The sequence below is a fragment of the Pygoscelis adeliae genome, unplaced genomic scaffold, assembly GCF_000699105.1.
Source record: "Pygoscelis adeliae isolate BGI_AS28 unplaced genomic scaffold, ASM69910v1 Scaffold66, whole genome shotgun sequence".
In the NCBI taxonomy this organism is placed as follows: domain Eukaryota; kingdom Metazoa; phylum Chordata; class Aves; order Sphenisciformes; family Spheniscidae; genus Pygoscelis; species Pygoscelis adeliae.
This window is the reverse complement of record NW_008825167.1, coordinates 7,720,502-7,747,301: the sequence shown is the minus strand read 5'-3', so window position 1 is coordinate 7,747,301 and position 26,800 is coordinate 7,720,502. Positions and strand designations below refer to the sequence as shown.

General features: G+C 39.6%; 1 protein-coding gene across 1 annotated transcript in view; it reads right to left on the bottom strand.

Moving 5' to 3' along the window:
• The window catches only part of DOK7 (docking protein 7), a 68,855-nt gene extending 42,821 nt beyond the window's left edge, over positions 1 to 26,034 (bottom strand). Inside the window, exons 1-4 of the mRNA XM_009328885.1 lie at positions 26,031 to 26,034; positions 24,487 to 24,717; positions 19,841 to 20,041; positions 7,115 to 7,234 (exon numbers count right to left, since the gene is read on the bottom strand). Of these exons, the coding sequence (XP_009327160.1) occupies positions 7,115 to 7,234; positions 19,841 to 20,041; positions 24,487 to 24,717; positions 26,031 to 26,034 (556 nt within the window). The remainder of the gene's footprint in view (positions 1 to 7,114; positions 7,235 to 19,840; positions 20,042 to 24,486; positions 24,718 to 26,030) is intronic.
• Positions 26,035 to 26,800: the final 766 nt, after the last annotated feature.

Genomic DNA, 26,800 nt, shown 5'->3' with positions numbered 1-26,800 from the left:
CCATACATTTTAGTGAGTTTGCCATTCCAGCTGAAATTACTTCACTGAAGAAGCTCCTTCCATTCCAATAGAAAGAGGAAGACCAAAAGTTATACAGAATGTGGAAGAACTTTCATCAGAAAAATAGGCCAGTTTCCTCTGAACCATTTTGTTTCCAACCAGGCACAACAGTAAAACCAGATGTTGGAAATAATCATAACCATTATCCCAAGAGAAGTCTTACAGATTTTTTCAAACAGCACTGACAAGTGTGTCATGTTCAGCAGTTGCAAAAGATATGGTCTGCTAACTTGTTCATCATTGGAAGTTTCATTAGCTCTTACTAATTATATAGGGAAAGGAATTAATGACAGATAAAACAGATTAGCTTCCTCACAACTGCTGCTCTTGTATATCTGATCAACTGGGTAGTAGTAGCACACCACAAAAACATTTAATCACTGAATCATTTAATAATAAGAAAGAAAGGATGAAAAGGGCTACACATTGCTGTGGTTGAGTTAGTAAGATAAAAACAGTTGAAATGATGAAAGAAAAGTTTCATTTTCATCCCAGGTCTTTCAGTTTTAAACAACTTGGGTTTGATGTTGTCAACACAGCAGTCAAAACAAGCTCACAATCAGGGGAAGGAGCATTTCTAGGTAAACTGAAGCTCCATGGGAGTCCCTACCTTATTAACTACCTGCGAAACAAGCTGCCACATCTCTCCTCCCTAACGGCATTCACTTTCTGACCTGCCCTGGATAGATCTGAGTGCGTCACAGGACCAGAAGTGACAATGCTGAACTTTCCCATGTAGAAGGGGTTTCCATCTCTAGCAGTCTGCAATCTGGATGAGATTAGCAGAACAAGCCAGACACACACAGAGTCCTCCTGTAACAGCATATGTTGGAAATCAAAAGTTCTAACAGGAACAAGGCTACAATGCCTGTGACAAACAGGTCTTTGACCTCTGTGTCTCCCAGCTCAAACAGTGCTTGATGTCAGTGTCTGACACCTTCCAAACTTAACTTTAAGAAAAGAGGACTGTTTGATATGGATTATTTTGCTAGGTCTCCATTCCTATTTCCCCTGCAATACAACTCATATTAAGCATTGACTAGTTCAAACCTGTGTAACTGCTTACTCAAACGAAACCCCCAGTATGGACCTCTGCCAAAGGAAAATACAAGATTTGGCCACCAGCACCTATGGTGCAACCCAGACAGGTCTATGCAAGGATCTGCTCAGTGGCATACAGTGTTACAGGCTACTGCTTGAACTTATTTTTGAATGTCCTCTGCGCCAGTTACTCTGCTGAATCTAGTTAAATGCCCTTATATCCACAAAGGTTCAACAAAGATGTTCTACAAGCACTTTGAGTATAAAGTTGGCATAACAGATCAGCAAATTAGTCATACCAAGATGCAACAGACACTAACCCTTCCCACAGCAAAGAACTGTCAGTAGGAAAGATCTTTCCACTTTCCTCAGAATATGATTACTTGATAAATACAGATTTTCATAATGTTACTAGGGCACATACGCAACTATTAGTTTTTTAGTAACTGATATCCCTCTTACAGACAGCAAAAGATATAATTAAAAAAAAACTGGTCAAGCAACTGATCTTGCAAAAATGGCCTACAATAAAATACAAGATGGGGAGATAGGTGGGAAACTGAAGCAAATCAGTAAGTTTGCATGTCACATGTTCAATTGCTTCTAGAAGCCAAATTCCATATCAACTACACAGCTACAGAACACAACAGTTTTCACCCAACAACATGAAATCTCTAGGCATACTGTCTGTCCAACAGGACTGATAATTTTTTGGTTAAACTTGCCCTTACAGATTGCCTATGTATAAAAGGTATGTATAAAACTGGGTTCATAGTTATGTGCCGTGACCTCTCATTGCCCAGTTTTGAGGAAGATTGATTAGAATAATCCTTTCTCAGCAAGGACCAGGAAATATCTAGAGAAACAACTTCAAAACCTGCCGAACATATATAGACTTAAAGTCTATAGACTTAAAGTCCTAGGCAGGTACTAAAAGTAATTGTCCATCAGTCTTACTGAAGTCTTTGTTTTGCCTTTAATCTTCCCTGCTGATAAGCAAGACTTCTACGGAAAACACACACAATACTATTCTCCAGAAGCAGCAGATTCCTATACCAGTATTTTTGGTTACAGACTACCAAGCACTAACCAGGAGGTTTTGCTACAAGATCAGACTAAGGACTGAAGTCACTGACAGCCACCTTTTAGAGACCAATCCTTACTGGAGAGCATAACCTATGACCTCCTGTCATATGAGTGTAGAAATATGGCCTAAAAAATGGTAAAAACAAGGGGTTTTTTCAACAGTAAAGTTGGATTTGGTGGCATCATCCTATACCTTGTGCATGCACAAAGCCTCTAAATAACTGTGTAGTAATTTGCCATGTTACTAACTCAGGAGGACAGAAGCAGCATGATCGGTACTGAGACAGCTGTCCAATGAAGTTCAGACAGCTTCTCCCACACAACATCCTACGGTAGCTCCAACAACTCTAAGAGCAATTAGTACCTTCATTTCCCAAATTCTAAACAAATGTATCCTATAACATGATTTACTCCCATAGAATCTAGGCAGTTAGATTCACTCGGGTCCTCCAATTAAGAAAGTGTTTTATCATTTTCCAAACAAAAATGGATCCCTTGCTATGAAGAAAAATCTTTTGTGTGAGGCAATCATTGAAATCTTATTAAACGCTGCTTTGGGGCAAAGGGGAAGGATTACATCAAATTTGGCTGGACTAAAAATGCCTCTGATGGAGATTTTATTTTTATATTACGTTGGTGGATATTCATTAAAGCCACATCAGCTGCTCATCGTGGGAGATTTTGAATACTTTGGTAACACATGAATAAAGTGTCACAGTAATTCAAAGCTCCCGGGTTGTTCAGTAAGCACCTGTTAGGAAAAAAATGTATCAAGTCAGCCGCTACCTAAGATATGCTTGATTATATGCATCTTTAAAATGCAACATTGGTTAATTACTTCATTAAACAAAGTTAGATAAGTTAGGCAGAACATCTCTCCTTTCTTTCTTCCTTTGTAACTGTAGGCACATTTGCAAATCAGGCCTGGACCCTCACCTTCATGCTAACATCTCCACACCTTGTAAGATGTCTGGAGGAATGAAAAGATGTCCTAAAAGTTTGAGGAGGATCCACTTGGTACAGATACTGCAGAAGGCAGCCACAGAGCTGTCTTGCAATGGCCAAAGGTGTATCAAGCTTCAACAAAAAGAAAGAGCATCAGATAGATCCTCAGCAAGCAGCGCTGCACACTCACCAGTCAGTCACAAAGCAGCCTGAAAAAGCTTCCAAAATTAAGAGAGCATCAAGACTATCAACATTACACTTGGGGTCTTTCCAGCCTGCAGGACTAGACTGTCCCGTAGCCTTAGCCAGATTTAGAGAGTACTGATCTGCCCACTGATCAAAGGTATCACTGATCGGCTGTTGGGCCTTTGTTGTGTTCGTGTTTGGCATTCAAGATGAATTTTGCTAGTGAAAAGAAGGAATTCAACACACACTTGATAAACAAACATTTCTCAAATAATATGCATGCAAATTCAGTATAGATTACAAACCATGCAATCAGTGATTCATTACTCTGTCAATACCTAGACTTCTGTCAGGACAAGAACATAAAATTCTCTGGTCTGTTTTCTAAGTATCTTCTCAAGAAAAAAGTTGCAAGTTGTGAGTAGCCAGTTACAGCAATTATGTTCCAACTAGTAGCTGGGGAAAACAAGCCATCCAAAGATATCCTGTCACTCATTTGAGTCCTTTATTTAAAACGCTACACTGCCTAAAAACGTCTACAGATACCTACACTACCTTTGCATTCCCACTCAATGCCATATGTCTTAAATCTGAGACCTGATCATGCAGCCTTTAACAAATCAAAACCTCCAATCTGCTAATGGAGCTACCAATAGGAGTATTTTGGTAAAATTTTGCAGAATTAATGGACTCCCAAAATAAGTACCACACAGTAGTAAACTGTAAAACATCTAATGTTCTTTTTCTTTTCCATTTTATTTTGGATGTACACATAATAGAATTATTTTTATCATAAGACTATTCACATTCATTTGATACCCATTTCCAAAACGCCACAGAATAATTCAGGTTGGAAGGGATCTCAGGAGTTCTATGGTCTAACCTGCTGCTCAAAGCAGGTCAGCTATGAGAGATTAGACCAGATTTTGATACCTTGCAATAGTCAGTCAAGTTTACGAGTTCCACTGTGCAGCTTTTTCATTACATATTTTATAGATGACATAATAAAATACATTCAGTAATCACATATCTATGTTAGAAGAACACCAAGCTTTTAAGGAAGTAAGGTATATTTTTTTAAAACTACAATCCTGAAAAGAAGATGTGAATATTGTACTTGAGCAAATATCCCTTGCACATGCAGTTTACAAACTCCTTTGGGATGCTGGGCAGTTTACATTTGTTTAAAGAATCACTATGGGAAGTAAAAGTAAGAAAACTGGTCATTTTCCAGTCCTCTTCAAACCAGTCTCTACCATTTCCTATTAATTTCATGCTAACACTTAAATATTTCAGCACTCCGTTTAACCATATGGTTGAGCTGTTTGTACATGAAGCCACTGGCTTCATTCATTACCCTTTTGCCAAAGACAGGCTCAGCAGATGTTGACTGCATAACGTCTCTAGATTTTACATTTGTTCCGTGGGCATTGGTGTCCAAGAACACTGTCAATGTGACATTTTTTTCACCACATTACATTCTTTTCTCTGTACAACTGCCCTCTGTGTGTTTTCCTTTCTTGAAAATACCTAAGAGTTATTGAAGCATATTTCATGTTTAAGTTGGAAAGGTACAGGCAACAGCAAGAAGCCAAATTCAAACAGCAAACTGTGGAGAGAAGGCTGCTTCCTATAAAAGCTTTTAAATTACACAAAAGCAGAACATTGCATAAAGCACAGTTGAGGCTGTGTAGCATTCTGCCCTGCAGTAAATACGAATAACATTGACTAGATGTTTCTTGGTAGAATCCCCAGTCTGGAAGTTTTGTTCTAGTTACCTGAGGTGTGCAGATGATTAACCTATTTAATAACTAAACCTTTCAAAAGGTTGGGTGAATTTCAATACTCTTGCCAGATACAGTATGCAGCTGGTAGAGACTTGACCTTTTCAAGCAATACAGTACCTGCTGTGTAACAGCATACTTGATAAGGAAAATCAGTTTATGGATGAATCACTAGTATTGTACATGTGCATGTGCCTTAAACAGGTCTGTGCAAGCTTCTGCATGGGATAATAAAAGAAGGAGAACATAAAAAAAAAAAAAAAACATTTTCTATGAAGGGATGTGTACATAGAGGGTGACAACAAACTGGAAGAGACAAGGGTAAAGATACAGGGAAATATAAGTTAGAGGGGTCAAAGTAGCTTGGAAAAGGGCTGCAGAGGAGTCTGCAAGAACGTGAGCACCGTTCCCTACAGGACACTGCTCCTGTCCAGGGAAACAAGGTGAAATCGAGTGCCTGAGTACATCTTCACCTCATTTTAGTGGCAAGTCCATCAAGCACAGAAGACAAATGAAAAGACCTCAGAAAAGAGGTCTTCCCTTACAAAAATCACCAAATCATCCCTAGGATATTCCACATCCACTTTATGCACTTCAGTGAGGTCAGAGCTCTTGAAGGAGGGAAGGGAATGTGTTATGTGGCTATGTATAACAACCCGCAAATGCCAGAGCTGCTAAGATGTGAAAGCAGATTTACTTCTACAGGCCTCTAAAAAAAGATTTTTCAAAGAATGTGCCTTCTAAAATTAAAATTTAAAAAAAATCAATAAAAAAAAGACAACAGAATAGTTGCTTGTAAACTTAATTTTTTTGGACATAAATTTTTGTTAAATGAAAGACAGGAGCTGTATATGTGTAATACAGTTTTAGATATGCAGAAAAATATGAATTCAATAATAAAGCTTTAAGCATCAGCACTGGTTTTTGGGTTTCTGTTGTTGGTTTTTTGTTGTTTGCTTTTTTTTAACACTCCACTTAGTTGAATGCAAACACAGATCATCATATAAGAAGAATGAGGTTTTATTGCCCACTATTTTGCTTGATTATTTTATTTACTTTGGTGCTACAACTATGGGAAAGAAGAGAAGAACTGAGCCGTGTGTCTACTGCATTTATCTTAACTAACTTTTCGTAATTTATTTTCACAATTTTCACATCCAGTTCTAATCTTTTCCATCACATTTTCTTCCTGCAATTATCTTAATCGTATAACAGCAATAAAACCCTGTCAAACACCTGTTAACTGCCTAACACTTAAACAGAAACTCTAAGTATTTCCCACAAATCCCACCTCATCCTTCACCGTTCTTGCAGCCTATTCCCACTATATCCCACTGCCAATTCACAGATATTTTTCTGCAATCTCATTTCCGCACTCTTGCCCCGTTTGACACAGTCATTCTGACTCAATATTATATTTCTTCATCTGCTAAAGTCAAAAGTCAACAGGGCTTACTATGATGCCATCTAATTTCCTCTCTGAACATTACAGCAAATGCACCATTTACCATGAAATAGGAAAAGGAATTTAATCCTTGCACATCAGAAAAGAAGCTCAAGCTGCAAAACTGAAATGTGATCTGGAGGCCTGACAAAGTTTTCTAAGGTTGGCAAGACTTAGTTCTAAGTGTTTTAGATTAACTCAAAATGCCCTAGAAGTTAGTTTTCCCTTAAACTATCAAAACAGTAATGCAGACATGGATCCAAGTTGAACTATGTAAGTTTAAAACTAAAGGTTAGGGTTCCTTCAATTCAAATTGTCATATTTTAGTACTGTTAAGTAAGAGAAGGCTAAAGTTAGCAATATCACCAGAAATATGAATGAGCCAGAGCAGCAGGGGGAAACTGGGTACATTCAACTGATAAATCTGTACTGTGACATTTCAGAATGAAAACCACTTTGCACTTTCTACACCCTTAGTGTCTGCAAGCTGTTCTTACAATCACAGCAATAAGTGCTAGACATAGCAAGTTCCTACTTTGCTCGGTTACTCTATACTTCCTATATTAACCTGGTAGGACTGGACGCAAACCAAAAGGGCCTTTCGTCGGGGAGATGCCACGGACGATACAGTCGAACAGAAAGCTGATCTGCTCTCCTTCAGCACAAGAAAGGAAAAAAACACCAGCCCCTGCAAGAAAGCACAACATAATTATGTGTTTTTCACCTGGATACATTAGAAATACATTTAGCTGAAGCTATTTATAATTTAGGAATCAAAAGAGTATTAAGTGCAAGCCGTGAAAAGAAATCAACAAGACATGTCCTTAAGAGAAAAGAAATGAAAAAAAAAATCAGGACAGCGCACACACACTATATCATGAACATAGACGTAAATTCAACAGCTACCTAATAATTTATGCTATTTTTCTGAGATTCAGGCAATTAGAGCAATGCCAAAATATAAGCCATATGCTCAACAGCTGTCCGGGTCTTTTATTCTTATTTACCCCTAAAATTTTGTAGATCAAATCTTAGCTATGAAAGTGTCAGGGATACTTAAAGTGTCTTCATCAAAATGAACCAAGTTAATTCTACTGTTACCCAATTTTAACCAAGTGCAGCTTTTCATATCCCAATGAATTAGGATTTGGTTATATTGCTGACTTATATTATACATTTTCCTAGACTAAGTCGTATGTGTCTATTATTAACAGAATGTAACACGACTCCACAGGTTGTCATCAGATCTTTACCCTTTGCTCTATTCTGATATTTTGCTTTCCATTCATTAAGAATAGCCCCAAGCAAAATTAGAATGAGAATCACTAAATAAACAAACAAGTTCTGAGCTGCATGATATATGGCTACATGGACGACACACAAGACTAGAAGTGCTTCACAGAACATTTTATTTGAGAATTGTCAGTCCAAATATTACTCACATCAAGAAAGAAAAAAAAAAGTCTAGGTGACCTTTTTGATGCTCTTAAAAGACCAGGCAAAAGACCACCCCAGTAACCAGTGACTTCAGGAAAAAAAATACAATAACCAGATACAAAAGGATATTAAATTAGTATATAGGCCTTCAAGAAGTGCTGCCAATTCACCAAAGCCATACACACTAGAAAACCACAATACCGACCTGCAGTAGTGTTTGGCATATTACTTTCCTAGGGACTTGGGACCCTAATCTGGACATAAGTTTGACTTCTGCATGTCTCTAGCCAATTCTGAGTTGCATATGTATTTTTGCCAGTTTTACTTAAAGCAGCAGAGCTGGTCTTGACCAGAATGCCTGCATCCCCACCACTTTCCACACATATGCCATGTCATATCCAACAGGATATTCACATTTCATTTAAGCAATGGATACACTTTTGACTGCTTGACAAAGGGCTATGGGATTCAAACAAAAGGGATAATAAAGAGTGGACCACAAACCAAGTTAATTATTTTAGTAAATTAGATATAGCCAGCAAGCAGTAAACTGACCACTCTAGGAAAAGCATATTCTGGTCCATGTTCTTCTGTCATTTTCAATTTATGTCACATCTAAGTCTTTGCCTGCTCTGCTTAAATCTGTTCAAGACAACATCGCTAGCAGCATCTCCGTAACTTGATTTGTCACTCCACTATATTTGTTCCTCTTCAGATCTTACTGATAAAAACTTCTCCAGCCAAAGAAACAGAAATCCTGTTCCTGGTACAGTTTATTTCATTTGATGAACTGCTATAAATTCAACTGGAATTAGAATTCACTCACTGGCAGAAGTTAAATTTATACTTAAGGGCTGGCTTGCCAATCATTTCTAGAGTACAAGGTCTCAAGCATATTCCTTGAGACTCAGGATAGACAAATATTAAAACACTAAGCTATGTTTAAGTAACTGAAAAGATGAACACACACTAGCTCATGAAATATAAACCAGAGTAAAGCCTACTTAACTCCACACTTCTGTGGTATTGTTTTTCATTATTGTTTTTAAAAACAAGTTTGTCCCACGTTTCCTCATGGCACATATACACACCGTGGCTTCAGTATCAAAGACCATCTAGGAGATTGCAACTCTAATCACGCAATCTAACAGGTATGAAGGTTTCTGGTGGTGACTCATTCAGAGTCTTGTCCCATTTCCCCTCCCCAAGAGATGCCAAAGAGTCAGAGAACTCTGTATTAGAAAGAGCTGGGTGCAAAGTACGTATTCAGGAATTACTCGAAATTCAGCTCTTCCTTTGAGCTGCCTTCTCCTCTCCCCACGGAGTAGATGGAGTATAGGGAAATCAGTTTGCCTAATCTTAAATGGTATGACTCTTCCCCCATGAACCACACTGATGCCAGAAGACATGCCTTTCTTGAGGGAGCAGGGCAGCACAAGGCTTTGCTGGGCTCTGAACACATGACCTTCCCATCCCATGCACAATAAGCAAGCAGAGTATACAGACAACATAACAGGACATTCATATCTCAAGCACAGGGATAAACTATGTGGCTCAATAATTCAGCAGAAACCTACACATCCATGTTGCCATTCAGGAAAAGAAGATTCCTCAAGTAGATAAAGAGTACATCGGGACCACTTTGTTCTTTTATCACTATTGTCAAGAGTCTTAATTAAACTCCTAAGAGGCTCTACAAGACACTGACTTTAATGGAAACAAAAAAGTAAATGTGTGCATGTGAGCTGGCTGCTTAACTCAAAGGACGATTTTTGCGAGGAACTATCACACATTTGGAAATCCTAAAAACAAATGTGACGGCCTTTATGTAACTAGAACAAACAGTGTATGCACATGTGCACATAGATACGAATCCAATATACACATACGCGTAAAATATTTCTTTGTAGATTCTGTTATTCACATGACCACTGTAATGGCTGAACAACTCTCACAGGAAATGTTTTCTTTCTTGTTTTGCTAGGTAGAACTAGATTGCAAGGGAAGGAAGAAGTCTGGGTGTCCTTGCAAAAGACATCAGGTGAGATGAATGAATACGTAAGGCTTAACTAAGTTATGTTTTAAAAGCATGCATGAAAGCCAGCAATTACATTTCTTTTCTGCTTTCTTGAGAAAGCTGAGAAATTCACTACTAGAAATTACACATTTCAGTCATGCGTTGGAACAGATTTGGTGCACAAGCATTTGGAAGCCAAGGAATATGTGGTATGCATCACTGTAATACCATGCAGCTGTTTACTAGACTGAAGAGCTCACTCACTCACTCTCTCCATGGGGTAAGAGACTTGGTGAAAAGCAGCCTGCAACCACTTGCACAAGGCTGAAACACTAAGCCAGTCCTCTGTGGCAGTTAGCAGTAAAGCATTGTACAGTCTCGCAAACGTTCAAGAGAAGTTGCCAATTTCATACAACTTCCAAATATTATTAAATTTTGCTAATGTTTGATTTTAATTCATCATATTAAAAAAGCAAACCCATGGGCAAACACATCCTGAAAATGCACAATAACCAAAATTACTTAAATCTCCGTACTATGTGTGAAAGCAGGGAGGAAGAGTCAGTCCATTCCCTTGAATTATTACTCCTAAGAGGTGCCAGGCAATGCTAGAGCCTGAAGTCTTTTAGCTACAGGACAGGTATGAATCATGGCAGTTCAGTTCATGGCAATCATCATGTTGTCCAACCAGTATGTCTCAATCCTGACCTTGAGCAACCCCCTTTAGAAGGTATCTCAGGCTGCATGGCTCAGGCTGCTCTTCTCTCTGGTGAAAATGACAATGGGTGTTCCTGTTATTGCCAACTAAGACGTGGGCATGACTACTGAAAACAAGGTAAGAATGTTTGTTGTCTGTAGTAGACCTAAGTAGGAGAAAGCAACAGAACAATATCTGCACATAAACAGAAGTTTTAATCTACACAACCCAGAACCTTTCAAGAAATTCCAGATGTTGCCCCAGTTCAACCACCTCTACTGCTTCTAATTTTCAAATAAATTCCCACTTGTTATAGGGCTCCTTCTCTTCCCCTTTGGCCCTTCCAGATATGCTGGTAGCCACTTCCACTATTTCAGAATGATTTTAAGAGCCACTTGCAGAAGTCTTAGAAAGAAAGAAAGGAAGAAGCACCTAATTTCATCAAAACATCAAAAAAAAAATCACAGAAATACTCCAGCTTATCCTGCAACTAGCAGCAGCAGTATCATTTGTTCTTTCAAAGGGCACCAAGGGTCCTACAAGTTCCTCTCTTCTAGGAGACACTGTTAGAAAACATGAGGCAGCTTCAAACTAGGCTCTGGAAGCTAATCCTGAAGTACTTGAACATTGGAGAGCCTGAATTCTCACAGCATTAACATGCCCTTTTATTACCCTACTTGAATTTTTTTCACACTGACCTCCAAGTCAAGATTCTCCTGGCAACTGGTCATTTTAATCAGTGCACACTAATTGAGCTAGCAACTTATGAAAGTGAGAGGCTCCTTTCTTCCAGTCTGTTCCTCTAAGTAAATCTCTCCATTGACTCCTAGGCCCAGATGCCTTTTTTTGCAACCGGTATGTGTGATTGAGCTTCAGCTACAGAGAGGCTGGGGGAGCCACATTTTACCCAGAGATGAACTTATTTGCAGCTGTCAGAAGCAGAAGAAAGGATTTTCTAATCTCTACCAGTACAATTGTCATGTTAAGAGCAAGAGAATTTCAAAATGTAAATGCTATTTTTCCTATTTAAGAATAAACCAGTGTTATCCATCTCAAAAGTGCACCTAGATTTAATGTTTGAAATCACAGCATTATCTCAGCTGGTTTCCCTCTACCTGGATTGAGCACCAAAGCCTTCAGAGTTGAACAAAACCTGTACTGAGCAACTAATTCAAAAACATAATTAAGTATTCTATATTTATGAGAAATTTTGTGAGGAAGCAAGGAACAGAAAGCTAAAACAGATTCAGATCCTTTTAGACCTCAATTCTACCACAGAAATATCCAAAAGTAAGCTCTGCTTCTCTTTGGGACTTCATGGTTTTTTTATGGATCTAACTACAAGATCATCAGTTCCTTTTTAGTAAGGCATTTATTACAGTGGCATCTAAAACTTAAATTCACTAATCCTCTGCATTCAGAGCTTCACAGGAAGAATGGGAGCAAAGATATGATTTAACCTATGGGAAAGTCACATTCATAATAGAGTCTGTATAATATCACATGATGTTTCTATGCCAGGGTAATGGAGAGTGCTTTCATTTAGGAATTAAAACAACTTGTGTAATAATGTATCAGGTTTTTTTCCTGGACACTACTTGTTTGTCCTATTCCTCAAGAATTTCAGAGGAATGAGGTAAAAAGAGTCAGATACCTGAAGAAAGATGGTCTTTCCTTTTACCAGCACTTTTCTGTTAAGAATAACCAGAGTTATATTTTTATTTAGGTCCTATTTACAAAAAGCATTTTCTTCTAGTGGCAGTATTAAATCAAATATTTAAACTAAACACATTTAAAAGTTGTTATGCTTGCAGATGTGTCTAAGTGTTCAGTTAAGGGCATCAGCTCCTTTAAGAAGATAAGCTTGAACTGAATACGTAAAGAGTTTCCAACCGTGGCAGGCTATTTTGTACCAATATGAATATGCTGTTCTTCCCTTTGAACACACACATGCAAGGGAAGAGGCAAAAACACCCTACCATGGCAACTGAAGGTTCTCAGCTATCAAGACAGACATTTCTTAAGAAAAAAGAAACATAAATATAATGCTCAACAATGTAGTGGGACCATTTCCAAAGTACTTGTCTGTTATTCTGGTCTCCTGTAACAAAAAATTAAAAAATTAATTCATACCTAAAAAAGAGGTACACTGATGACCTCCTGTACCTTACAGGGAAGATAAACAGCTGAGTTTGTTTAACGTAGCAAAAGTGGCACAGAGCATAAATAAATGCTCTATAAATATTTAGGGAGGTAAGCATCATGGAGAGAGAGAGAGAGAAAACATTACACTAAAGGACAATGTTGGTACAATAGCAATCTAGGATAAATGGACACAAATTTAGGTTGGAAATTTTTAAAATATTTAAAAGATCATAGATATAAAATGATCTACAAAACTCAAGGCTCATTTTAAGCCTAATACACATTTTGTTTCTTTTTAAAGGATAACAACACCAGGGTTCAAAACAGTGTTAGACCTTCAGAAACAGTTGACAGTCATTCAGAAGCAGATTCTTTATTTATGTACACCTCACCACAGCTTCAAAGACCATTTTAATTAATGGTATGTCAAGAAATGCAGAATATCTTCCTGGAACCAGAAAAGTTCCCCTTGAAAGGTAAGGGATCATATTTGTTCTTTTTTTACACCTGTATCATTCAGCACCAGAAATTAGTGTAAGCTTAAGGGGGGTGGCGGGTGGGAAAAGGCATAACATAGGTAATTCAGATGCTTCAAGCTCCATCACCTACAGTTTCACATTTGTATCATCCATCCACATTTCACACGACACGTTCCTTATGCATCTGGCACCCTGGCCTATGGATTGAACCATTTAGGTTTTCTGCAACGTGGAGATAAGAGACAGCAACACTCAATAAGCCCAAATCAGTTTAAATTCTTGGAGCACAGCAATTGCATCAAATCTAGAGCAAGTTACAGAAGAAATGCCACGATTTAACTAAAGAACGTAATGAAGGGCTATTTATATACTCCATTATTTCTGGACTTTCTTATACAACTAAGATTTAAGTTTGGGAACTAAGCATTTAAGCTTAGGAGCAGTGAACAGAATCTAGGGTCTGTCCCCGCAGTTGCGCTCCCAGTCTTGAGGCTACAGACACATACTCCATTTTTCTCTTCTGACCCCAGTGACATTTGCATGCCTGGTTACACAGTGAGGCAACTTCCAGGCCTTGTAGTGGGCTGTTCTTTCTGTGGGCGGCAACCACTCCTCAGGAGGAAAATGAAGATTTGAAGCCCTGCAGGCTGGAGGAGGCCAGGAACCTGGGTTTCCCACTCTGTAGAAGTATGGCAACCAGAAAAGACATGCAGAGCAACACTACCACCACTTCATCTTTTCTAGTGATGTTTTAGAGCATCCTCTCCAGTTAGGCAACTCACTTAGAAAAAGATTCCAGTTTTGGTTTTTTAACTGCTTACCTAGGGACCCATAACATCTTCACTCTCACTTCCTAGAATCAGTCTGCAGGAGCAGACTTTGGCCTGTTCAGGAATTTACTTGGAAGAATCCCATGTGATACAGTCTTGGTGAGAAGTGGGATCCAGGAGAGCTGGCTGATTTTCAAGGATCACCTCCTACAAGTTCAAGCCAAGCAAATGTGGCAGGAAAGCCTGTATGGATGAACATGGAACTCCACACAAAAACATAAAAAGAAAGCATACATAGGGTAGAAGTAGGGTGACAAGGATGACACAGGAGGAATACAGACACACTGTATGAGCACACAGGAATGGGGTTAGGAAAGCCTAGCTCTACCTGGAATTGAATCTGGGGAGGGATGTGAAAGGCAACAAGAAGGGCTTCTGCAAGTATATCAGCAGCAAAAAGAAAACTAGGGAAAACTTCAGCCTACTGCTGAATGGGATGGTGGACCTGTTGACAAAGGACATGAAAAAGGCTGAGGTACTCAAGGTCTTCTCCACCTTGGTCTACTGACATGATTCAATTTCCTCATTAGGAATCCCAGGCCCTTGAGACTTGTGAGAAAATCTAGAAAAACTACAACTTTCCCTTGGTGGAAGAGGACCAGGTTAAGGAACATTTAAACAAACTGAACATACTCAAGCCCATGGGGCCTTATGGGATGCATTCAGAGGTGCTGAGGGAGTTGGTTAGTGTCACTGCAAGGACACTCTTTATTACCTTTGAGAGGTCATGGAGACTGGGGAGTGAAATGGTGCGCCTGAGATCTGGGGGGAAAAAAAGCAGACGCGACTTCTATCCTCAAGAAGGACAAGAAGGAGGATTCAGGGAACCACAGAGCAGGGAAGGTGGTAGTGCAAATAATCCTAGAAGCCACTTCCAAGATGGTGACTGGGAGTAGTCAGTATGGATTTAGAGAAGGGAAATAATGCCTAACCAGTCTAATGGGGCTAATACTGTTTAACACCTTCATTAATGACCTGGAAAATGGGACAGAGTGCACCCTCAGCAAGTTTGCAGGAGATATAAAATTGGGAGGAGCAGCTGATACACCAGAATATGGGAAGAAGTTGCTCACAGGGGTTATGGAGTGCCCATTCTTGGGGATATGCAAAACCTGACTGGATATGGTCCTAGGCAAACTCCTCTAGCTGACCCTGCTTTGAGCAGGGGAGTTGGACAAGGTAACTTCCAGAAGTCCCTCCCAACCTCAAGCATTCTGTGACATTTAGGCATTTGTGACATCCAAACTGGAAGTTTCTTTCTGATCTCCTTCTAAAAAAATTAGCTTATTACTATATTGTAGAAACTTAATAATTAGCTTTCTATAACTCTGCTGTATAACCAGATCAGCAGTGTCTCATCAACACTTTAATAACACAACTGCTATGGCAAATTCTCTGTACTAAAGCACCACTGATCTTTCAAAATAAATTACAGCATTCATTTGTACTACCAAACAACTAAGCAAAAATTGACAGAAAGTTATTTCAGATTAATATTTGTGTTCATTTACTTGATACCTTTCAAAATTCAAGCATTAATGTGAACTGATGATATTCTATGTATTAAAGCATAAAATTTTCTTTCAAATCAATTAACAGTAAATGGAAGTTCCTACTACATTAGTAATATTATAACATACATTAGCATTTACTACAAAACCCAGTTAAGAATAAAAAGACTGAAACTGTTATTCCCTAAACACTGTAATGAAAATGTAATGCACAAACTGAGGTGGTCTATATTCACCATATGGGCTACTGAACATTTTTTTTAATCACATAAAAACAGTTCATCTTACCTACTGGTCTGATTTTATTTGGGGAAATATACATCTTTAACAACATAACATGAGCAATACATAGAACTTGAGGGTGATATACTAGTAATCTAATATATTCCATTCCAGTCATAAATACAGATCATAACAGTACACACTTGATAATATAGATCCATTTCATTACAAAACCAAATGAAGAGAACAGATAAGTTTTATTAAACACAATAATTTAGGACTGGGTATGTTAGCTAGATCCTACTGGAACGTATCTTCATTCTTTACACTTATATCTTAAGTGCCTTGCTGCTGAATACTTGGAAGTTAGGTGACCTCAAAACAGTGCCTGTGGAGATGCTGTATTCAGCTTTCTGAATATAGCAATCCTCTAACAACTAATATTAAATGGATGAACACAAGATTTAGGCAAGCCATACACCTGAGGAGCATATATTGCATGCCTCAAAGCAAGGCTCTACAGGACCTCCTAGGAAGCTGTGGGGAAGATGCCTTCAAGCAGGCAGGAATCCAGCAGGAAGGAGACCGGCTCAACCATCAAATTTCTTGCTACTTATCTCCTGCAGACCCTCCTCTTTGCTCATCTGCAGAGCTCATAAGGCCACGCAGATTACTAGAGTAATATCAGTGGTCCCTACATCGTTGGGGAATCTTTCCAGGGAACAAGATCTTGTACTAAACACTAGAGACACTTCTTTATTCATCCATCATTCCTGACAGCACTGTGTTTAGAAATCCAGCCTCATCCTGTGCACCTCTTTGCAGCTATGTTACACATTGAGGTGGTTTGACTACAACAGCAACCACCACAGCAGAAATTTACTGGCTAGTTGCAAGTTGTCTACCACTACCTAAAAGGAGGTTGTAGCGAGGTGGGTGTCGGTCTCTTCTCCCAAGTCACAAGCGATAGGACGAGAGGAAATGGCCTCAAGTTGTACCAGGGGAGGTTTAGATTGGGTATTAGGAAATATTTCTTCACCGAAAGGGTTGTCAAGCACTGGAACAGGCTGCCCAGGGAAGTGGTTGAGTCACCATCCCTGGAGGTATTTAAAAGATGTGTAGACGTGGTGCTTAGGGACATGGTTTAGTGGTGGACTTGGCAGTGCTAGGTTAACGGTTGGACTCAATGATTAAGGGTCTTTTCCAACCTAAATGATTCTATGATTCTATAAAGATAATCAGCACAAGTAAGCAGGTGAAGTACTCAGTTCTAGTAGTGAACCAGCCATTTTCTAAGTTCTTTGGTTCAGGCAGCCACTAAAGAAAGATCCTGCCACACAGAATGGGTGATAAATAAGTCAGCACATTTCATTTTGATCTGCAAATACCCCTTACTTCTATGCTTTCAGGAATGAAAACCAGAACTGAAGTCATATCCATTCATCAACATTATCATAAAAATCACATTTACTAAGGACTCCTAAATGTCTGTTCTTTATACCCTACCACAACGTCCCTCTCAAAACTGCAGTATATCAAAGAAATGGACTCTTCAGACAACGTGTGTTGCAAATGCTTTGTCAGTCAGCGCTGAACAGTCCTTCTGGAAAAAGCATGAAAGAAAAAAAACAATTGGGTTTTTTGTTCATTATTTTTGAAGGGGAACATAAGTCCTGGCATCCATCATTATTTTCTGCTAGTCATTTCCATTTTTGGATAGCCCTCAGAATATTGTTTTGTCTCCTTCCATATTCTAATGAAAGTCTGCATAAAACACATGCTTGGAATTCACCAGTACTCCATTTGCAATCAACTACATACTCCAAAAATCAAGCCATTATTTGAAGCCCTTATTAGTAAGAAATTACTGTCTTCATCATTTGAGGCACCTGCATTAAAATTCAAAGGAAAAACCAAATCAAACATATCATAGTGCTGCTGCACCTCTTACTCAATAAAAATTATAGAGGCTCTGCTTCCCTAGAGAGTCTCAGGGCTACCAATTACTCAAATAGTTAAGTCTTATATTCTCTCATTTGAGGAATTACATTGATAATTTATATAATCTGTGTAATCTGTCTACCTAATCGCTGCTAATCTTACTTAAGGATTGCCTAGCATTTCTACTTCAGCTCCCTACATTTTTTTTTAAACATGTTTTCCCTAGTTAAATTATTTCAGATTTCATTAGTTCAAAAACTAGTACTCCGCATAAGCTTTCCAGAAATAGCAGCACCTTTTTAAAAAGAGAAAAAACACACTGTGGTTCAACTTTGGGAAATTTTCTCCCTGTAAGCATTCTGAAGTGTTTAGTTCAAAATTAAGTTTTCTATTTTCAGTTAATAATTCAAAAAGCAGACCCAAATTATGCCAGCATAGCAGCGCATACATTCATTAGAAGTCCAGCTTGTATTTAAAGTGGTACTTGCATACAGACACAGGAATGAACAACTGCTTTATTCTGCATGGAAAAAAACCTGGTCAAACCAAAACTGCAGGTGTTGGCAGACCTATGCTGCAGATTCAAGTTTAGCCTGGGCCAATTGCACTATCTACAAGAGAGGGAGAAAAGGTGACTGTGGTGACTCCCCTTTATACTCTATAACCAGTTATCTTTCTCACAGTCTAAACCACATCACTAGGAAACAAGATACTTGTGTTGCAGTTCCCATACCGGTTTATAACTGAAACAGAATAACCTTAAGAGAAAATGGATTTGCTTCCTCACAGGATATACCTATAACCCATTCCTTCAGGTGGTGGAAACCCTTCTTTAACCCCAGCCTCTGAATTAGGCAGGGAAAGATTTGAACCAGAATCTTCCACATTGAAGACAAGTGCCTTAAATCAGGAATCAGGATATAACAATTGAGTCCATACTTACCATCTTTGTAACACAGCTCTGTACTTTTCAATAGACAAAATGAAAACCCCTCACTAGAATAAGACAGTCAAAATAATTTCTTTCCCTTTCCTCTCCAAATTTTGCCAAAAGTCCCGAGGAAGAATATCTTTGGATTTGGATCAGCTCCGAAACCTTCTATTTTTTCAGTTTGGTGATTGAAGAAATCCATTATTTTCACATTTCAGTATGCAAGTCAAACAACTTCATGTCCAAACTGGCGATCTGCATGCCCACTTGCACTCTCAGATCATCAATTCAGCATGGCTTCAAACTCTGCTTTTGAAATTAAAACCTTATGTTTTCTAATGATGTATATGATATTATACCAGTGTATTAATTATCTTTCCTTTCCAACTCTTGCATAGGAGCTTTGCATTTTATCTGAAGTGAGAATGTGAGGAGTCCTAAACTGGACATCGGAACAAGAGATTTCTCCCCATCTAAAGGGGTATCTTAGCTACTAGGCTACAGAAACTAGCTTCAGCTTGCTTGCTTGCTTTCATTTTGACCCCATGAATCTCATGGTCCCATAAAGTGACAAAGCTACTAACAAGGAAGGGAACAGACAGAAGTTCCTAACTTTTAGGACCTAGAAGTTCTCTATGGGATTTAGACATTAGCATTTACACAATGAGGGCCTTGATGCCACCTGTAACCTCAAAGCTCCGTATCATTTTCCCTCTGCAAGCAAAAAAATAATTAATGTAATAATCTGAACATTAAACCATTTTGCCTTCTCTCTTGCATGACACAAGCCATAAAATTTCATTACCTTATTTTTGCTCTGTGTCCAATAGCAACAGTTGACTAAACATCTGGAGAGCCTCAGGGCAATGTTCAGTCAGGACTCCACATAGTCACCTTTTTACTGAACACCAGGGTTGAAGCCTGCAGAAATCTACTCGGTAGAACAGACCCTCTGATATGAGGCTGCCTGTATGACAAAGCAGCACAGCTGGTTCTGCAAACTCCACTTTGAATGAGACTCACATTTACATTTCTACAAAAGGTTTCAAACAACTTTTAGAAGACAGGTTCCATTTGTACTTACAGAAGCCGCACCTGGTACCCCCTTCAAAGATGAATCCATTTGGGACAGCTCCATACCGACGCAGATCTGAGAGCTTCCATTGCCCCATGACACTAGGAGGAAGGTCTTTTACAAGGACGAGAATGTCATTGCAGAAATGCAGGGTAGCAGGCCCGCTCTCTAGTTTAGTGCCAGGTGCTACAAAAACTTGAAATCTATGAACTATCAGATAAGGAAGAAAAAAAAAATTACTATAGAAAATAGAAGTAAGGTATCATGACTTATGTTACATAAGTCATTCTGTTCAGCTGTGGTATGTGGACCGACCCCTGTCCACACCACAAGGCTCTAACACAAAGATTCTAAGTAGAGCCCAGACAGCCCCATGTGAGTAGCTGTAAGCTCATTACTCTCTATTATGCCAGTTTAGGACTGGAAAAAAACATATCTTGGCTTAATGCTACAAATCATTAAGTTGTAACACCACATTAATTTATCCTAAGTCTTCCAGGCTACTTCCTATCTCAAATTAGTCAGTTATCCAGCCCACACTTCAGTTACCTCTTCCATCCTTGCATCACTACATGGGTTTCTTTCTGTCTCGTCCTCTAAACAGCCTGTGCCTCTCCTTTCCTACATGCATGCACACACACAACACAGTGCCCAAGGAGCCCAAAAGGCAAGGCTGAAAGAAGTAGGCAAGTTCTAACCAGAGCTCTGTCACTGACTCATTTGCAACCTTTAATAAACTGCTTCACTCCTTCCCTAGCAGTAAAATGGGGAAAATTACGTTTTCCCACCTTTGTGAATCCTTTGGGAGTTGGTGATGGCAGATGCCCAGACATTTAAAATGACTAGGAAATTAAGTCATTCATAGGTAATAAACACTCTTAGATGTCAGTTAATTCTTCATAGTTCACAGCTTAAACTTCAAAAGAGCGGGGGGAAAAAAGGAAACATCCGTTTCATTCAAGTTTACAAAATTCAGGTTCAAATCCCAACTCCAGTATCCCTTCTATTGCAAGGTCCTTATCTAAAGTAGCAGCTGTTCTAGACTGGTCTCCCATCTTCTCCTCCACAGCTGGTGCATTCTGAATAATAATCTATTGGGAGCTCTTCAAGGGCTGAAATCTCACAGTGTTTCAAGGGGAGAAATTTAAGTGAGCAAGCACCTAATTCTCAGACAACTGTTTTGACTCCACTACTCCTCTAGTTTCTTTCATCTTGTGATTAGACAAAAAAAAAAAGAAAAAAAATATCTCTTGGCAAAAAGAAGCATCAGGGCCGTTACATTTCCAATCAGAGGTTTTTGGTGGAGCATTTATCAAGAAGCACAAGATTTAGCTTTTGGTTATCCATCAAAAACAGCTACCTGCCTATGAAATCTACAGGGTAACTTCCAGGTAGTCTCACTTCTAACAACCATTCTTCCCTGTTTCTTGCCTATGCTTCTTCAAGCATCATTAATTTCAGCTAGGTCTGAGTCTTGCTTCTCATCTAAATACTTGCTATATTCTTAGTTACCATCTTAGCTGTAAGTCAACTCCTCATCTATGATGTGCATTTATTAAGTTCCCTAAGGCTTCAGCAGAATTAACCATAAAGTCATTTGAGTGAAGTGTGCAAGGAGACCGAGGTAGATCTAACTAACCACAGCTTTACTTACAGCTTTACCAGTAGTACTGCTAGGGAGCAAATCAATAGTCACACGATGTCGCCTTTTGGGCACACAGTTGTTACACAACCTGCTTAAACACAAACTATGAAAAAGATACCAAAACCATCTTGACGAATAATGGTCAGTAAGGAATCTTTAATATCATTTGGACCCCTCTGCCCAGTTAACTCTGCCGGCAATTAAACCATGGGAGCAGAAGCATCAGGGTTCTTTCTGCCTCATGAATGAGGAATGGAGCACACTCTGCACACGACCAGTTGCAAGTTACAACAGCTGCTGAAAACAAAGAGCTGCAGCTCAGATTCTAGACCACTGTTAAAAAAAACAGCATATCCAAATCTGAACAAAGCCACTGTAGAAGAAAAAACAGATCAGGACATGAAGCTTTTGCCATATGCTGCTTTCTTGGTAAATTGTAATTTTTTTTTTCCAAATGCCTCTCAAGCCATCTACTTCTCCTACTCTGAAAAAAAATTAATAAGATACATAGCTGAACACACTCATGAACAAGAGGTAGAATCATAGAATCGTTTAGGTTGAAATGACTCTTAAGACCATCGAGTCCAACCATTAACCTAGCACTACCAAGTCCACCACTAAACCATGTCCCTAAGCACCACGTCTACACGTCTTTTAAATACCTCCAGGGACGGTGACTCAACCACTTCCCTGGGCAGCCTGTTCCAGTCCTTGACAACCCTTTCGGTGAAGAAATATTTCCTAATATCCAATCTAAACCTCCCCTGGTGCAACTTGAGGCCGTTTCCTCTCGTCCTTTCGCCAGTTACTTGGGAGAAGAGACCGACACCCACCTCACTACAACCTCCTTTCAGGTAGTTGTAGAGAGCAATGAGGTCTCCCCTCAGCCTCCTTTTCTCCAGGCTAAACAGCCCCAGTTCCCTCAGCCGCTCCTCATAAGACTTGTTCTCCAGACCCCTCACCAGCCTCGTTGCCCTTCTCTGGACACTCTCCAGCACCTCGACGCCCTTCCTGTAGTGAGGGGCCCAAAACTGAACACAGTATTCGAGCTTGTGCAGCCTCACCAGTGCCGAGTACAGGGGGACAATCACTTCCCTACTCCTGCTGGCCACACTATTTCTGATACAAAATGGTACTATTCTGGTACTATTTAAATTCCCCATTTCCTTTAGCTAACCTTTTCCTCTTCACAGCTATTCACTGACCTGCAGTATGCTAACTTCCTCAGAATGAGCTCTTCCCACACCAGACTTATACCTCAATTCACTTAATTCCACTGTTTTCTCTAACCCTGGTTCTTTTATTCCAGGAATCACATCCACCTCATCTGAGAGAAACAGAGAGAAAACACTGGGAGCTCCAGTGCAAACACCTCCATTCTGTGGTCCTCATTCAAGAACAGCTTCAGCTCCTTTCACTTGTTTTCCTCCCCCCTCCTTCCCAGACTCTGAGGTCATCTGTCCTTAGTCTATTTTTATCATCCAGCCACCTTACTTCCAAGGCACACAAAGGCATCCTTACTACGCTTTAAGAAAACACACCAGTCTCCATCCTCTCTTCATATAAGCCTCCACTCTTTTCTATTTCTGGCTAGTCAAACTAGATTCACTTTAACTTGGCTTCTTTCTCCTAAGTGAACCTGCACTGAAAGATAAAATCCGGAACACATTTTCTATACTCTGGTCTATCCTCCTTCCCCTGAGCTTTTTTTGCAATTAACATTCTACAAATTATTGCTGGTTCAACCAATTGTGTTTGTTCTCTTTCTTCTTCATTTCTTCACATCCACACACACTCTCTCCCGCTCCATCTTTACTCCATGGCTACATACATCTTCATCCAATAGGCTCTATTCCTACCTCACTCACAGCTTTCCTTTAAAAAACTCTTTGCAACCTTTCACAACCACAACCCTCACACCCAGACTGAGATTAAATACTCTCTCCCTCCCAGCACTGCACCAGTGCAAGATCATGAAAACCAGACCTACCCTGTCAAATTCAAATTCTCCTTCAGGTTTTAGGACAAGTCTGTGCTGTTCATAGATCCCAGATCTAGTAAAGAAATAGAACTGGAACACAATACAGCTACATCAAAGTGTACCAGCTACTCATGCCTGTGTTGTTCAGAAACCCCCTCTAACCTTTCCCCTTATGCAAGGCTTCATAGCTTGATAGCCCCAAGTGGTATATCCATACATCTCTCTCCTGATACTTCTACATTTTATTACCGTAAAATTCCCAGGCCATCTTTTTATGTATGTACTGCAAAGGAACAAGTCCACAAATGCAACAGATGGCAAAGCATATGTAACAAATGATTAAGATGGCTAATGTGTGTCTCCCACACACCTACCCTCCTTCCCTAGTTATGACTAAACAAACATAAGACAGATACTATGGATTACCAATATTATCACTCCTTGTTCACCACTGTACATTTTAGAGCTGCTAACCAAGAAAATAAAATAAAAGGATGTATGAGAGTGAAGTTAGCTGGAAAGACTCTGTCTGATGACACTTTTTATTGCATGATATCTCTTCCTGAAAGGGGACACTAGCAGCAAAAAGCATTATCAATGCAACACCTAGAAGGCAGCTCAGAAAACCGGGATTGAACTAGCCAAGTTCTACTCAGGACTCTGCTTCTCTTAATTCAGGCTCCCTCTGAATCCTGTTGTCAAAATCCCCAAGTAAATTGCAGGACCAGAAGTAGAAGTCTGGTCACTTTGCTTCAAAGCTACACACTTTCAGTGCCGAAATTAAACACTAAGTTAAGAGGTCTCATAGTTAGCCATCAGTACTGGGCAGTACTGTAATCAAAACCTAGCATAAGGGACACCTGCTTTAAGATGTAAGGGGAAGACCAGTCTGTTCACCATCAAATGAGTGACGGTCTTTTCCTTAACTGTACTTTGCTATTTGCATTTTAGCTATGCTTTTCTTTGCTTTTCCCTGCACGGAGGGGACAAAAAAAAAAAAAAAAGAAAGTGTGAGAAGACAAAGGTTACCTTCCCCCAAACTGTAGCGGATTCGCACATCCCACGCATACATTGTTTCCTTGTTCTCAAATCCCAACATCACAACTTGAGAGAGACAGATGATTGCAAGCGTGTGATTCAAGCCCTCATAGGAGAGCCCAGGATCCAAGCCACAGATGTCTTCTAAGGTCATGCTGCTCCTCTCCTTATGCCCTTTTGCTCGTTCAGATTTATCCTTGTAGACCAACATGAGCAAACAGTCTAAAAGAAGCAAAACTGTCAGAAAGGATGAGGCAGAACATAGAACACAACACATTTCTCAGTACTCTGCTTCAATACAAAGGTGCTTTAGACAACTGCAGAGTCACTCTGATCAAGTCAACGTACGAACTCAGTTTCCTTTTCCCACCCCCAGGTAGTTTGCAGTCCTTGTTTTCAGGGAGCAAACGCTGAAGGCATGTTTCAAGGGTAACCTGCAGGCTCAGAAATAAGGAGGCAAGTAAAAAGTCTTCCCTATTTTACTTTTCAAAAATCCAGTGTTTTTTCAGATACTCTCCTGAGTCTGGAAGGGACTGACTCATTAATTCTGAACATTAGGAGTTACACTATGATAGGTGTTCACATTACAAACACTAAAGACCAAGAGTCTATTGTCATCTATATTTCCATTAGAACATACTGAACCACAAATGAAATTCTTACAGTAGTTCACAGATTACTCAACTACTAAATGGCGAGCAGACTGCACTGCCAGATTGTTAGTGTCAGCTCGGGTTTCCTAGTTAAATGTTACACAGTAGCCATTGCTAAATAATCATTACATGCCACACCTCCTCTTTTTTTTTTTTTTTATATTTGCTTGTGTCACCATTTGTTTTTAACCCCTTCCCAGAGGTATTACACAGTAACTATGCAATGGAAGAAAGTAATTCAAGTGCCACGGTCCCATGGGAAAAGCACATCTCACAAGCAAACCCAAAAGACAAGAAAAAGGGGAGAGACCTCTCCCACCTTTTGCAATTGCAACAAGAGCACTCCTCTTCCCCCAGGTTCCCTTCCTACCGCATATCACTCAGTTGTAAATAAAATTAATGGTCAATATCAAAGCCGCAGCATCCACAGCTTAAGCTGACCTACATACCACAACGGAAAAAGGCCCCCTATGCACGATTTTATGAATGTTGGGGTGTGGTGCTCTGAGCCCTGGCGAGGTGCCCTGTGGCTCTCAGCTGGGCAAAGGACTGGCAAACCTCCAAAGAGGTGAAAAATGACTGAAAGACTGAACCGTCTGCTAACTAAAGCAGAGCTTGCATGGACTCCCAATTGTTTTCGTGCACCTGTTAGCAAAAACAGCTGCAACTATGATATTCAAGCATTCTGCAATACAGTTGTGTGTCCGAAGAAAGAACAGCTATGGTTTACAGACCAAGAAAAGCAAATCACGGGGGGCTTTTTCTGGTAAGCCTGGCTAATTTTGCTAGAATAAAAATACTATTTTTGAGGAATAAGCTACGTTATCAGTCAGTAAGTTTCCAAAGCAAGCTCCCTTATTTTCCCCTTCAAACTTGGCTTACACATGTTGGAAATCCAGGCCCGTATTCACATGTCTAGATACTAGCTCTAGGATCAACAGACGCCCATTCATACAGAGAAGTTGAACAGATTCAGCTGAGATACAGGCGTTTAAGACACTAGCACATAACTGTAACAACTCGAGTAGCAAAGAGTTAGGTCTGAAGAGCTTGAATTACTAAGAAACCTTCAGTCTACTAGCAACAACCTAGAAAAGATGCCGTAATCCATTCTGCAGTAATGCAGATTCACATTTTCTAAGTGTAGGCAAGATTTAGCCCTGGAAAGATGTACTTTTGGGCCCAAATGTTTTCCCTGTTTGGAAAGGATGGGGAAACCTGAAACCTACTTTTCCCTCTCCAGCAGTAAAACATCAGCTATGAATAACGTTTTCAATTTCCCCTTCAGAAGCATGGAAATGGTTTTTTTAATTCAAAATGTCATTTTATTTTTAAATTGAAGTGATATTTTATGTCAAAACACTGATCAAGAATAACTACCGAGCTTACAATGCCAGCTTTTTTTACAGCCACCAATCACCCTGAAGAAATAATAATAATTTAAAAAAAAAAAAAAAAGAAATTGCATTTTAAAGGGGAACCAAAACCAAATACTTTTGGTGCGCCTTGAAAAGTCACCTTTCCCATTGGCTTTAGTCAGCGCCTGATATTAAGCCACTTAAAACCTTCGCTCCGACGCCGGACACAACGCCCGGGCACCGCCGGCAGCCCGACGGACAAACGCTACACCCGGGCACCGGCCTACGGGTCTC